At 39.1% G+C, this 14,035-nt stretch overlaps 1 protein-coding gene across 1 annotated transcript in view; it reads right to left on the bottom strand.

Annotated features, from left to right (window-relative positions):
- LOC127576684 (serine-rich adhesin for platelets-like) overlaps window positions 1–14,035 on the bottom strand; it is a 72,619-nt gene that overhangs the window by 5,216 nt on the left and 53,368 nt on the right. Inside the window, exons 3-5 of the mRNA XM_052027335.1 lie at window positions 10,368–10,481; window positions 9,642–9,764; window positions 5,021–5,106 (exon numbers count right to left, since the gene is read on the bottom strand). Of these exons, the coding sequence (XP_051883295.1) occupies window positions 5,021–5,106; window positions 9,642–9,764; window positions 10,368–10,481 (323 nt within the window). The remainder of the gene's footprint in view (window positions 1–5,020; window positions 5,107–9,641; window positions 9,765–10,367; window positions 10,482–14,035) is intronic.

Genomic DNA, 14,035 nt, shown 5'->3' with positions numbered 1-14,035 from the left:
TTAAAAAATAAATGCTGATCCCTGCAATGCTTCATCCATGGAAAAGATCAACAAGATATTTCTACTTCTAAACATGTTGCAGAAACCTCTCCTATAAATCATATTTGTCTATGAAATGTGGTGAACTGGAATTGCAAGCCAAAAAGATATCATGTAGGTTAACGATAAAGAATGCACATTTGGGTCAGGTATTCAGCAATCACAGGCCATAGCAAAGAAGGGGTTAAGTTCCTTAGATTTTATTTATTTCACTGTGGAGCCAGGAGGATCAGAAATGCCTCCCAGACTTAACTACAGGCTAGATCAGTAACCAGGCCAATTGAGTCTGTGAAGTCATGCCTAATGTCTTAATATGATAGACTGAATCTAACAATTAATTTTGACCTTTTATGAACTTAAGCAACTTCAATAATCATTGGAAAAGCATAATGCCAAATTTGAAATATTCAAGCAACTGTAACTGAACTCCAGAGTTTCTTGCTTCTCAAATTATTTAACTTCAAATGTGTTGCTACCATTAGCTCAATGTTGAGGATGCGAGAGAGGAAAGAAAGGTCATTAACTGCACCATTAAATTTTCGTAATCTTAAATTTCAAGTTTTCATTGTGTATACATTTGGTCTGTGGTTTAGAAATTAAATAAATCCAGTGGAGTACTGAAGTTTTATTTCCTATTTCAGAACAGCTGTAAAATCAATTGTCAAATGATTGAGGAGATCTAATCACATTCTTGGTTACCACAAGGTAATGCATACTTCTCCAGAGTATGGGGGCTTACTCGTATATCTAAGCTACACTGTAATCTGATGAAATGTTAATACTTTTGTTAGTCAGAGTTATATTGAATTACTATATTATTTGTAGGAGTTAATGCCAAAATGCTACCAATGTTACAAACCATAGCAAATAATTTACTTAGGTATTTAAGTCAAAGAAAACTACGTTTACCTCCTTCCACTAACCAACATGACTCTTAAGCACTTTTCATACAAAATTTGCAATCTAGTATGTCAGGCACTGTTACCTGAGCCAACTTGGTTGCCTCACTCTTTTGGTACTTGGCAACATCTACACACTCATAACATTTTTCTTTGATTGGATGGTCTGAAAAGAACATGGAAAATGAATAATGCCAAAACTGGAAGTTTATAATTCAAAGAATCTTCCAGCACAAGCAGAGAATTAAAAACACAGCAAAGGTGTAAAGACAAGAGGGAAAGTGTGCCAACTGCCAATTAGCTGCTGAGAATAAATACAAAACCTGGACCCCAATGGCACTGCATTATAAGACAAATTGTGTGCAGCAGAGAGTGTCACTAAGTAAAGCAAATTCTGATCATTGCAGAGGTTAATGGGAAAACAAATTATTTACAACTTATCTCAAGGGTTCGTGACCAGATAAATCAATGCTTCTTAATTTTCAGTGTTACAAGTGAAGAAAATAATAAAAAGCTGATCATTGGACTGGTAGTGACTGGAAATATTTCAGAATATAGCAAAGGAGAATCAAGTAGCAGGATTGTTAGAGGACAGGCGGTTTACAGCGCCAGCAACCCAGGTTCAAATCTGGTAGCTGTCTGTAAGGGGTTTGTACGTTCTCCCCGTGTCTGCGTGGGTTTTTCTCCGGGTACTCCGGTTTCCTCCCACATTCCAAAGATGTACGGGTTAGGAAGTTGTGGGCATGCTATGTTGGCGCCAGAAGTGTGGCAACACTTGCGGGCTGCCCCCAGAACGCTCCACGCAAAAGATGCATTTCTCTGTGTGTTTCGATGTACATGTGACTAATAAAGAAATCTTATCTTATCTTAACAGTGTGGAGGAACAGAGGGATCTTGGGGTCCAAGTACATTGATCCCTCAAAGTTGCCACGCAAGTTGATAGGGTGGTTAAGAAGGCCTATGGTGGTTAAGGTGGTCTTCATTGGCTGGGGGATTGAGTTTCAAGAGCCAAGGTGTAATGTTGCAGCTCTATAAGACTCTGGTTAGACCACACTTGGTATAATGTGTTCAGTTCTGGTCGCTACATTATAGGAAGGATGTGGAAGCTTTGGAAAGGGTATAGAGGAGATATACTCTACTGCCTGGATTAGAGAACATGTCTTATGAGGAGAGGTTGAGTGAGTTAGGGCTTTTCTCTTTGGAGTGATGGAGGATGTGAGGCAACTTGATAGAGGTATATAAGATTATGAGAAGCATAGACAGAGTGGACAGCCAGCACCTTTTCCCCAGTGCGGTAATGGCCAATATTAGAGGTCATCTGTTTAAGGAAAGTTCAGAGGAGGTGTCAGAGGTACGTTTTTTTACACAGAGAGTAGTGGGTGCCTGGAATGCACTGCCAGAGCTGGTGGTAGGGGCCGATATGACAGGGTCATTTAAAAGACTCTTAGGTAGGCACATGGATAAAAGAAAACAGAGAGTTATGGAAGGTGAAGGAGAGAGGGGGATAGAATATGGATAAGGTTGAAATAGGTCGGCACAACATCGTGGGCCAAAGGGCTCATGCTGTGCTGTACTGTTCTATGTTCTATGTTAAGAGATTGATAAGGAAAAGTAAAGTAAAACATGTGAGTCACAAGAGATTCTGCAGATGCTGGAATCTGGAGCAAACACACAAAATGCTGGAGGAACTCAGCAGGTCAGGCAGCATCTATGGAGGGAAATAAACAGTCGATGTTTTGAGTGGAGACCCTTTGTCAGGACTGGAAAGGAAGAAGGCAGAAGCCAGAATAAGAAGGTCGGGGGAGGGGAGGAGAACAGGCTGGCAGGTGATAGGTGAATCCAGGTGAGGGGGGAAGGCAGGTGGGTGGGGAAGAGGGGGAGATATAAGAAGCTGAAGAAATGATTACCTATTACCTATATTATGTATTAAGGAATTGGCAGAGAAAGTAATATTAAATAATTAAATCTTTGTCTTCATGTAAGAAAACAGAGAAAATTTCCCGAAAATGGTGAACAACAGGTATAAACAGAATGAGCAGGTACAGGAAATTCACGTTAGTAAAAAGGTAGTAATATTTGAGAAAAATATAATGCTGAAGGCTAATAAAACTCTAGGACCTGATGATTTACACCCCTAGGAGGTGGCTATGCACTGGATGTCATGGTCCAAATTTGCAAGATTGCGTATGTTCTAGAATGGCTCCACAGACAAGAAGGTAGCAAATGTAACATCACTAAGATGTTTGAGAAATCAGTGTGGAGTTTTTTGAGATTGTAGTTAACAAGGTAGGTGAGGGCAAATCAGAGAAGGTGATGTATTTAGACTTTGAGAAACTGTTCGGTAAGATGCTACACAAGAGGTTTTGAAAAAAATGAGAGCATAGAGGATTGGCATGGAATGAGGATTGGTTACTGTACATGAAACAGAATAGGAATAAAGGGGTCATTTTCAGATTAGGAGGCTGTAGGCAGTAGGGTGCTGCAGGAATTGGTGCTGGGACCATAGCTGTTCACAAGTCATATTAATGATTTGGATGAATGGACCATATGTAATTTATTTGTGTTTCCTTATGACACTGTGGGTTGAGCGGAGGATGTGGAAAGATCTTGGGGTCCAAGTACATAGATCCCTCAAAGTTGCCGCACAAGTGGATAGGGTGGTTAAGAAGTATGGTGTGCTGGCCTTCATTAGCCAGGGGATTGAGTTCAAGAGCTGAGAGGTAATGTTGCAACTCTCTAAGACTCTGGTTAGACCACACTTGGAATATTGTGTTCAGTTCTGGTCACCACATTATAGGAAGGACATGGAAGCTTTGGAGAGGGTGCAGAGGATGCTACCTGGGTTGGAGTGCATGTCTTATGAGGAGAGGTTGAACGAGTTAAGGCTTTTCTCTTCGGAGCAATGGAGGATGAGAGGAGACTTGATAGAGGTATATAAGATTATGACAGGCACAGACAAGAGTGGACAGCCAGCACTTTTTCCCCAGGGTGGCAAAGGCCAATACTAGAGGTCACCCATTTAAGGTATGAAAGTTCAGGGGAGATGTCAGAGGTAGGTTTTTTACACAGAGAGTGGTGGGTGCCTGGAATGCACTGCTGGAGGTGGTGGTAGGGGCTGATACGATAGGGTCATTTAAGAGATTATTAGATAGGCACATGGACGAAAGAAAGATAGAGGGTTATGGGGGGGGGATAGGGAGGGTGATAGATTGAATGGGGATAAGGTTTATGTAGGTCAGCACAATATCATGGGCTGGAGGGCCCCACCGTGCTGTACTGTTCTGTGTTCTATAATGTAGAAAGAGACAGACCAAGAGAATGGCCTAGGTCATACCAGACATACTCTTGAAAAACGTGAAGTCATTCTCTTTGGACGAAAAAAATAGAAAGGTAGAATATTTTTCAAATAGTGAGAAATAGAAAAGCGTTGATGTTTAGAAGGACCTGAACGTCCTTGCACACAAAATCACAGAAAATTATGGTGCAAGTACTTTTGAAGATAAATGACATTTTGGCCTTTACTGCAGGAGGATTAAAGTACAGGTATAAAGGTATCCTCTCCAATTATATTGGGCCTTGATGAGGTAGGCTCCTTGAAAACTGGGTAAAGATCTGGTTCCAGGAGGTTCAGTAGCTGAGTATACTCAAGGCAGAGATTGATGGAATTTTGGATGTTAAGGAACACATGGCTGGTGCACGGAATTGGCATTGAAGGAAAAGATTAACCATGATCTTACTGAATGGCAGAGCAGGCTGAATTGTCTACTCCTGCTTCTATTTCTTATATTCTTTTAGACAGGAAAGAATTATGTTTATCTGTATCACTGTAGAGTGTTACAGAGAAACCCAAGTTAAGAAAATTCAGTGGTTTCAATATGTACAAATTTGTCTATCTCCAATAGACTGTCAAAACCCTTTCTCCTCAACATGGATTAGGAAATCAGATGGCTAACTGATCCTGCTAATCAAATGTTAATAGGTTAAAACAGAAAGAACAGTATTATTGTTAATGATTTAAAATAATCTGCATTGAAGAGATTATTAATTGTTATTTTACTTATTATTCACAAAGTCCAACTTACTATTTTTAAAATATCTCCTTCCAACTCCTTAAGTTCTGAAATTCGGGATTTGTTGTCTATGTAGAGAACACCAGCAAAGGTCCTTGCTATGGGGCAATAATAATAGGTTAACTTTAAATAAGTACTTATGCAAAGCCAGAGCAGAAGATTAAATTTAAATAACTATCTGTGCAAACCACAGTGCAGAAGAATTTAGATGCAAATTCTCGAGCATTTCATCGCAGCACTGAGGGAGTGCTACATTGACAGATTTACTTTTTGCCAGATGTTTTGACACCCATAAAAGTTTTGTTACAATTCAAATAAGTTTTTAAGTTATTCTATTGCCCTGGGCATTCCTCAATCACACTACCAAAAGGTAGGTGAATTAGGAAACCATCCCTCTTTCTTTTCAACAACCTGATGTGCACAAGTTCACAGCTGCACTCACCTACACCCACTAAACAATGGTGGCAGTACTTCAGAATTAATTCATAAATTGAAAGTACTTGAGGTTATCCTGAAGATGTAAATGCCCTTATAGAAATGTGAATTTTTTTCTTTATTATTATTTGCCTTTTCCTGATTTTATTCATCTCTATTGATCATGTGACATGCTAGTCTTTCGGTGGCTTTCCATACCCATAAGCTGGACATGAGAGTTGACCCACTTTCAGGCACCACCCCAAGAAGCACAATGCCATGAAGATCTCAGTGTAGATTCAAACCACACACAATCAGTAGATCAGAGAATATATTAATACCTCTGCAAGCTTTGATTTTGACATACCAGACAGACAAAAGCAACAACTATTTACATTTTCTTAACACTTGCCATTCAGAGAAGATACTTCAAAATGGATTATAATAATCAGGAATGAAAAAGGGGAGAATAGAACTTCGGATGGCAGAATCCTCTGATAAAAAGCAGCAATTGATTCTTGGGAGCGAACTGTACTATAATAACTGAATAAGCAGCAGTGAACATGTCTGAGAAAGGAAAGATTCTTAAAAAATTTTCTTTGGGAAACCACAATCCAAGTCAATAAATGAGGCATTTGATACAATTCTATGTGCAAGTCTACCAGTTAATCTTAAAACAATGGGACATACAGGAAAAAATGTGTCAAAAAAAAGCAATTCACTGAAGGGTTGAAAGTAATGGATACTGAATTAAAAGAGTAATACTTCATTGGTGTGGAAAGTGGTGGAGGGAGGAATACTGAATGGATGATTGTTGGGGTATTTTTCCCAAAGGCATGTGCCCACTTGCCACCTCCCAGTCCTGTAGGAATGTCTGTATCAACTGGATAGTATGCTGCCTCCAGACTACTACCAAATCAGATGGATAGAAGTCTGTAGAAGGGGAAGTGGAGCAGCTATGACTCAGGGTTGGTTTTGTGAAGCCAGGAGAAGCTCCCATACTTACTCCACTCAACAAAGATACAGTAAAAAAAAATTACCCGTGGCTGGACCAAGATAATCTGAATGAGTGCTATTTTAAAATTGCATTGAAAGATTCACTGTAAATTTTACAGGATCTAATTTTGGACAATAAATATGCCTATAGACTAAGGCAAGCAGTATATTCAATAGACCTAGACAATGGCTTTGTTGATCCAGAAGCCAGAACAAGTCATTGAGTACAGGAGTGATGAGTGCACAGGACATGGTTGGAGACCGAACCTGTTTCATGATTTCTAATTTACATCTATGATCTAGATTCAGGTATTCATTACAAAGTCATAGAAATGAATCATAAAGGACTGAAAATTAGTTCTTGATATTCAAAGCTGACAATTTGACAGTATTATGCATATCAGTTTATTGGGACCCATGACTAATAGGGCTTTGGGAGCCTTGAAACATGGGCATTGGGAGCCTTGACTAGTAGCTATTCAGGAATCTTGAATATTGGGGCATTAGGAGATTAGAAATTCACACAAGAGATTGTTAATCAAAATTAGAACACATGGCACTGGGAATAATATGCAGGTGTGGATTAAGAACTGGTTAATGGACAGAAAACAGAGAATATTAACAGATGGATAAATATCAGGTTGGGAAGAAGTGAGGTGCCCCATGGATCGGTAATGGGGCTCCAGATCTTCACAATCTTTATTAATGAATTGGATGAAGGAACCAAGTGTAATATGTCGAAGTTTTCTGATGAAACAATGCCAGGTAGCAGAGTGTACCATAGCGAGGATATAAAGAGATGTCAAAGGGATATAGATTGGTTAAGTGAATGGGCAAGAACAAGGCAGATAGAATATAATGTGGAAAAAGAAAATAATGAGGCCATCACTTGGTAGAAACCATAGAAAGACAGTCTATTTTTTAAAATGGTGAGAGCCTGAAAAGAGTTGGTGTTTAGAGGGGCAAGTTGCCTTTGTACACAAATCACTGAGAGTAAGAATGCAGATAGAGTAAGCAATTAGAAGGCAAATGGTTCATGGGCATGTATTGCAAGAGGATATGAGTACAAGAGTAGAGACATCTTGCTCCCATTTTACAGGCCTCTGGTGAGTCCCCATCTGGAATATTGTATGCAGGTGTGCTTTCTCCTTTTGAAGAAGGATATATGTGATTGAGGGAGCACAACAAAGTTTTGCCATATTGACCTCTGAGATGGAGGGTTTGTCATATAAAGAGAAACTAAGCAGATTGGAGTACTGCCCCAATACGTAGAAAATTGAAAGATTTCTGTTGGCTCAAGTGTCTGGTCACTGTCTTAAAATAAGGGGCCAGCCATTCAATACTGATATGAGAAGACATTTCTTTACCTAGAGATCAGTGAATCTCTATCCAAAAGGGCATATTCCAGATTGAGTTCAATAGGGAATCAAGTGATATGGGGTTAATAACTTGTTGTGACCTTGCACCTTATTGCCTACCTGCAATGCACTTCCCTGTAGCTGTGACACTTTACTCTGTACTCTGTTATTGATTTTACCTGTACTACATCAATGCACTGTACTAACTCAATGTACCTGCACTGTGTAATGAATTAATCTGTACAAACAGTATGCAGGACAGGTTTTTCACTGTACCTCGGTACAAGTGACAATAATAAACTACTACCAATACCAATAATATAGGAAAGTGGCACCAAGGTAAAAGCCCACTTATGATCGTATTGAATGGTGGAGTAGGCACAAGAAGCCAAATGGCTTACTCCTCTTTCCATTTCTTATGTTTTTTATGCTCTTAATTTAAGGGTATCAGGAACTTTTCAACCTGAGGAGACTCAAACATCTATACATCAGGAGCCTTGACTACTGATTATTGGGAGGCTTGAACATCAGGGTATTGGGGAATCTTGAGGTATGGAGAACCTTTGAGCTTCAGAAAAGTTGAATTTCTAGGAATCAGCAGCATTGAACATTGTGACATTATTTTCTTATATTCTTATGGGAATTAAGGGCTGTGGGGAACTGGGTTATAAGAGGATATGAGACCTGGGACAAATCATGCATGATCATTTTGAATGGCAGGGCAGGCTTGAAGGGCTGAAATGTTCCTAAGTTCTTATGTTCTTATTGTGAACTTGAACCTTAGGGCATCGAAAGTGTTGAGCATCAGGGAATTAGGAGCCTTGTACATCAAAGAATTGAGACCTTTAATACTGAGGCATCAGGGAGTCTTGAGCATTGGGGCATCAAGAGTCTTGATTATTGGGGGATTTTAACAGCAGGGAATTAGGGGCCTTGGACACTGGGACTTCAAGAACCATAGACATCTAGGTACTGAGAGCTTTGGACATTGGAGAACAAGTAAGACCTTGAACATTAGGACATTGGGAGCTCTGAGTGTCAGGAAAATGGGAACTTTTAACATCTGATCGTTGAGAAACTTGAACAAGTGGGTTAACTGTTAGATCATTGGGTTGCCTTGAACAATGGAGGATAAAATAGCTTTGAACAGGAGTAATGAGAGACTTGAACACTGGGGCATTGGAAGCTTTCAGCATAAGAGCATCAGAGAGTCATGAACATCAGAGCACAGAAATCGTTGACCATCAGTGCATCAGGAACATTGAACTTCAAGGCATCAGAGGCTTGGGATGAGAGCAGATTGGGAGTGAGATTGGGAATGGAGGGGTTTGATGTCCTGTGGAGTGTGGGGGGAGGGAGACAGTTCCTTTTTAATCGGATTCTAATCCAGCATAGAATCATAAAGACCTAGTTGTCCTACAAGTCTCCAAAATTGGCCACTCTGGGATAATGTTGTCTCCAATGCTCTTGTGTATGACTGACATGAAAGTTATATTAGGTGCACATGAATGAATTGCTCCAGGAAGTACCCAGTCAATTCCAGAGTAATGCAAAACAAACCAGAAATGGTTATTATCTTGCTTTACCACAAGTTAATTTTCAGTTGTATAATGCTACATGTTGCAATGGTGTAGATGCATTATAGATTGTGGGGCATGTAATTGGGGTGTCTATCAGAGAAAAGCTTTCGAACGGTTACAGATAAATATTTTTGTATTAAGTTTCAAAATGTCTTACATGAAAATTGGTTTTAATCTAAATTCTACAAAATTAAAATAGTTTATCTACAACAGCTGAATGAATCTCAAAAGAGTCAAGGCTAGGTAAATCCACTGCATCTCCAGGGCAATAAATTATCTTCTTACCCAAAGTGCACCTTGTTCCCTTCTCAAAGTAATACCCTGGGTGACACTTGCAGGAGAAAGAGCCCAAATTATTAACACATTTTGCACGAGATGGACATGGATTTGAAAGGCATTCATCCACATCTGCTTAAAACAAAAGAACTAATTACCATCTAAAACTGGTTTCAGAATTAAAGGAAAGTAAGCTTATATTTAACTGCAAAGTCATTAACAATACAATAATGTAAAATAAAGCTAAAATAAAATGTCTATATTCAAGATACAATACTGTAATTAACTGACAACTGAACATTTCTAAACTTATCCAATGACATGGTATTTTGCTCTATATCCTTCCCATTATGTGGATATGAAGGAGATTCCTTTTTATCCACTACCGTCTGATTTCCATGACTATGGCTGGTTGGATCAGATTGTTAACAGTGGTGTGCTAAACCAATCAGTTAACAACAGAATCAACAGTATTATCAAAAATAGGGGGAAGGCAGGGTACAACGAAGAACTGAAAAATATAGGATTTTATAAATTGACCATTTGATATTAAAAGTATATAGTCATCAAAAAAACACCATACTTTACTTTCCAATTAACCTGGTATGTATTGCAAAATAAGGATTTTGTTTCAGAAAAACAGGTAACATAAATGGCATGCAGTCTTACTAAAATTTTATCCAGTTACCAATGTACTGTATCATTTCATGAATGATTTGTAGAATAATATGTTACCTTTGCTGCAGTTCACACCTTGCCAGCTTGGTGGGCAAAGACATTTTCTTCTGTTATTACGGTAATTGATACAAGTACCTCCATTAAGACACGGACTTGAGATGCAGGCATTCTCTATTTAAAAGTAAGTACACAATTTATTAATAGTTATTCCAGATGATTGACAATGGGCCTTCAGTTTTATGTTTTTTTGCTTTAAAAGGCTGAATTGTATTGGAGCCACTCACTCCCTGCTTACCTGCTCTGAGGTGATGCAGATACAGATGTCTGGCTAATCTATCTCTCCGTACCCGAGAGTTATCTCACAAAGAGGAGCAGGCCACGAGCAGCAACTGAGCCTAGTTCAACGTATTCTAAGGTCCTGCCTCAGTCCTAACACCTCATGACACACAGCCAAAGACATTTAAAAATAATTGAAATTGCTTCACTTCTGATATGATATAACAATACTGTTTACTCAACATTTTCCAAATGTAAGACTGGCCCCTTATAAATTCTTTGTTAAAACAAAAGAGTGCACTTTAAACATGTGTTACTTTGTGGAAGATCACCACAATATCTGCCTGGCAATGCTTAGTGCTAAGCAATGGAAGCACATATGAATAATGAGCAATATACACTTGGATTGCAAAGTAAATGCTCTGTCTGAATCAGAACTGAATTTAAACGGGGAGAATGGGAAATGAGTTCATAGATTGGAATTCTATGTTTGGATCAGGGACACGCTTTTCTGGAGTCGGTTATATTGTGTTTGGCGGCTTATGAGTAACATTGAAGCTACATTATGAATATCAATATCATCCACGGAGCAAACGCCCTCCAAGCAATGAAGGAGAAAAAAGATTTCATCTTTTAAAACTCTACAGCATTACAGTAGCAGTAAAAATGCAAATGTAGGTGTAAGTGGAATTACATTAACTTGCAAGAATCAAATAATCACCATACATTTCAATGTGCAGAATTTCTTGTGTCTACATTTCAATCTGGAGTGCTTTATCATAGCAAAATATTGGTATCATATTCACATAACAGTGTGGAATTTTGCAAATGATGCACATTATGTTGTGATAAGGATGGCTTTGAGTGTTGTACAAGCAGTGCTTCTTCGACACTATTTCAATTGAGTTTTTGAAAATAATTCAAACTTTTTATCTTCACAGTTCCATTATTCCCCAAAGCTTGACCTTGCATTCTCTTCATTTCCTCATCTGCATGCAACTTTGTTGTGACATTATTTCTAAGCATGGCATCAGTGTTATGTGAATACTGGTGACATTCAAATCCATCTAAAGCTAACCATGACTGTATCTAGTTTGTCTGACTGATTAGCTGACATCAGATCCTGGAGGTGAACAACTCAACAGTCTCAAGACAGTGGCTACTTTATTTGATTCCCACCAATAATTTCATACTTTAACCCACAATTTCCTGCCTCATTATAACGGCTTTCTTCATTTGAGCCTGATCTTGATGTCCTGTTTGATACAAAGTCAGTTCTATGGCTACAAAGCCTGTATCCTGACCACCATCCAGACCACCTATTCCAATTGTATCCTAAACAACAGCAAAATCATTTATTACTGATTGCCTACACTTCACAGATAACAATTCCACCACCCACAACCTAGCCTGTTCTAAATCCAAATCCCCTTTGAACCTTTCCTGTAAATTATTGAAACCATTTCCCTGAGGTCCTTGCCCAGTGTCTTCAAGTCATGCAGTGACTTACAGACCAGTAATCCAGCAGCCTAGACTAACAATTTGAGAACTCATTTCAAGTCCCACAATGGAAGCCATATAAGTTAAATTCAGTTAATAAAATGGAATAAAAGAAAATAGTTTTTAGTAATGGTGACATAAATCGACTGGATTCTGCTTAAAAACCCACTTGATTCATTAACAGCCTTCAGGGGAGGAAATCTGCCATCCTTACTCAATATAGCCTATATTAACTCCAGATCCCTCAACGTTGGTGACTATGAAATGGCTCTGCAACCCACTCATTATAACTGCTATATTTAAGCAAAGATGGAATTAAACCAGGTGGACCATTCGGCATTTGCCTAAGTACTGAATTCAGATCCAGCAAAGTCATTCTCAGGCCAGTCTTGAAACATGCTCCTCACCAAACATCAGAGGGTAGGTGTCTACATTGGGAGAACTGCCCCACAGACTCATCAAGCAATAGTTTGCTGGTCTCCTCCATAACAAACCCTGGATATGTCCTGTCAGGATAGATGGGGTGGTGCAGATGGGATAAAGGAGCCATAGGAGTCCCCAACATACATCCAAGACCTAATGAAGTTTCATAGCATTAGATTATATATGGGCAAGATTACTGCCCATTGTCCTCCCTCAGCTGGAAGGAGGAAGGCTCAGAACTACCTTGGATCGAGAATTTCAGTCCATCAACAAAATGGCTCAATAGCACCAGCAATGACTAAATTGGCCAGGTCCTAATGTGCAAAGCTGCCAAATTGGGGCTGCAGCTAATTGTCAATGAACCGCCCTAAGGATAAACCTCATTGACAATATCCTCACCAATTTACCTGTGGCAGATGCATCTATCTATGATTGCACTGGTAAGAGTGATCACTGCACAATCCTTGTGGAGACAAAGTTCTGTCTTCACACTTCATATTATGTGGCACTATAATCATGCCAAGCAGAATGCACTCAGAGCAAAGGCGACATGTCAAATCTGGACATCTATGAGGCACTACGGACTATCAACAGAAGCAGAATTGCACATCACTGTAACATGCTAGTCCAGCACGTCCATCATTCCCTCATTACCACCAAGTCATCAGATCAAGCAAAGATCATAATCTCAAAGTAAGAAGTTGGCCTTTCATGACTGAGATCATAAATTTCTTTGAAATCCACTACCTAAGAGGGTTGTGGAAGCTTCCTCACTGAGTGTATTCAATACAGAGATTGATTGATTTTTGGATATTAAAGGAACATGGATTAGTTCAGGAAGGTAATATTGAAGAAAAAGATTAACCATGGTCTTATTGAATGTCAGAGCAGGAAAGATGGACTAAATAGCCCACTCCTACTCCTATTGCACATGGAGTATTCATATGTTGAATGTCATATTCCACCCCCCCCAATCCTTGACCATTGAAGCACTTCATCCCCTATACCACTTCCAAATGATGTTCCTGATCAGCAGAAACCTTTATTCCCCTACCCCCCACCATGACTAAGGCCCAGTCTCCCCTACCTCACACTGTGCTATTTCTACCACCAACTCCTCCACAATCTGCAACCTATCTGACTTTCCCTGTTAGCAGCGCTCTAGCTGGTGGAGGAAAGGTCTTAGTTTTGGGACTCATCAACCACACACAACTCCTTAGGCTTTGCGCACAATAGAATTTCTCTGCCATAGAGCCAGCATAAAACTGGCAGAGGCCCATCATGCACAGTGCCAATTTAATATGTCCTTCCCTTTGCAGAAGAATGTTGAAGCCATTGTGCTTCATTAAACAGGAAACATGAACTTCTGTCCTTGCTAAAACATTACAAACAATGCAATAAAATTTGGTTTTAAATTAAATTCCTTATTGTACAAGTTAAGGATTAATTGTTATGTCACATTTTCAATTAAACATTGTAACATTTTTTTTGCAAAATGTTTTAGCATAATAATAATTATTATTATT

This window comes from Pristis pectinata, chromosome 1 (assembly GCF_009764475.1).
Source record: "Pristis pectinata isolate sPriPec2 chromosome 1, sPriPec2.1.pri, whole genome shotgun sequence".
Lineage (NCBI taxonomy): Eukaryota > Metazoa > Chordata > Chondrichthyes > Rhinopristiformes > Pristidae > Pristis > Pristis pectinata.
This window is presented reverse-complemented; position numbering and strand designations above follow the sequence as displayed.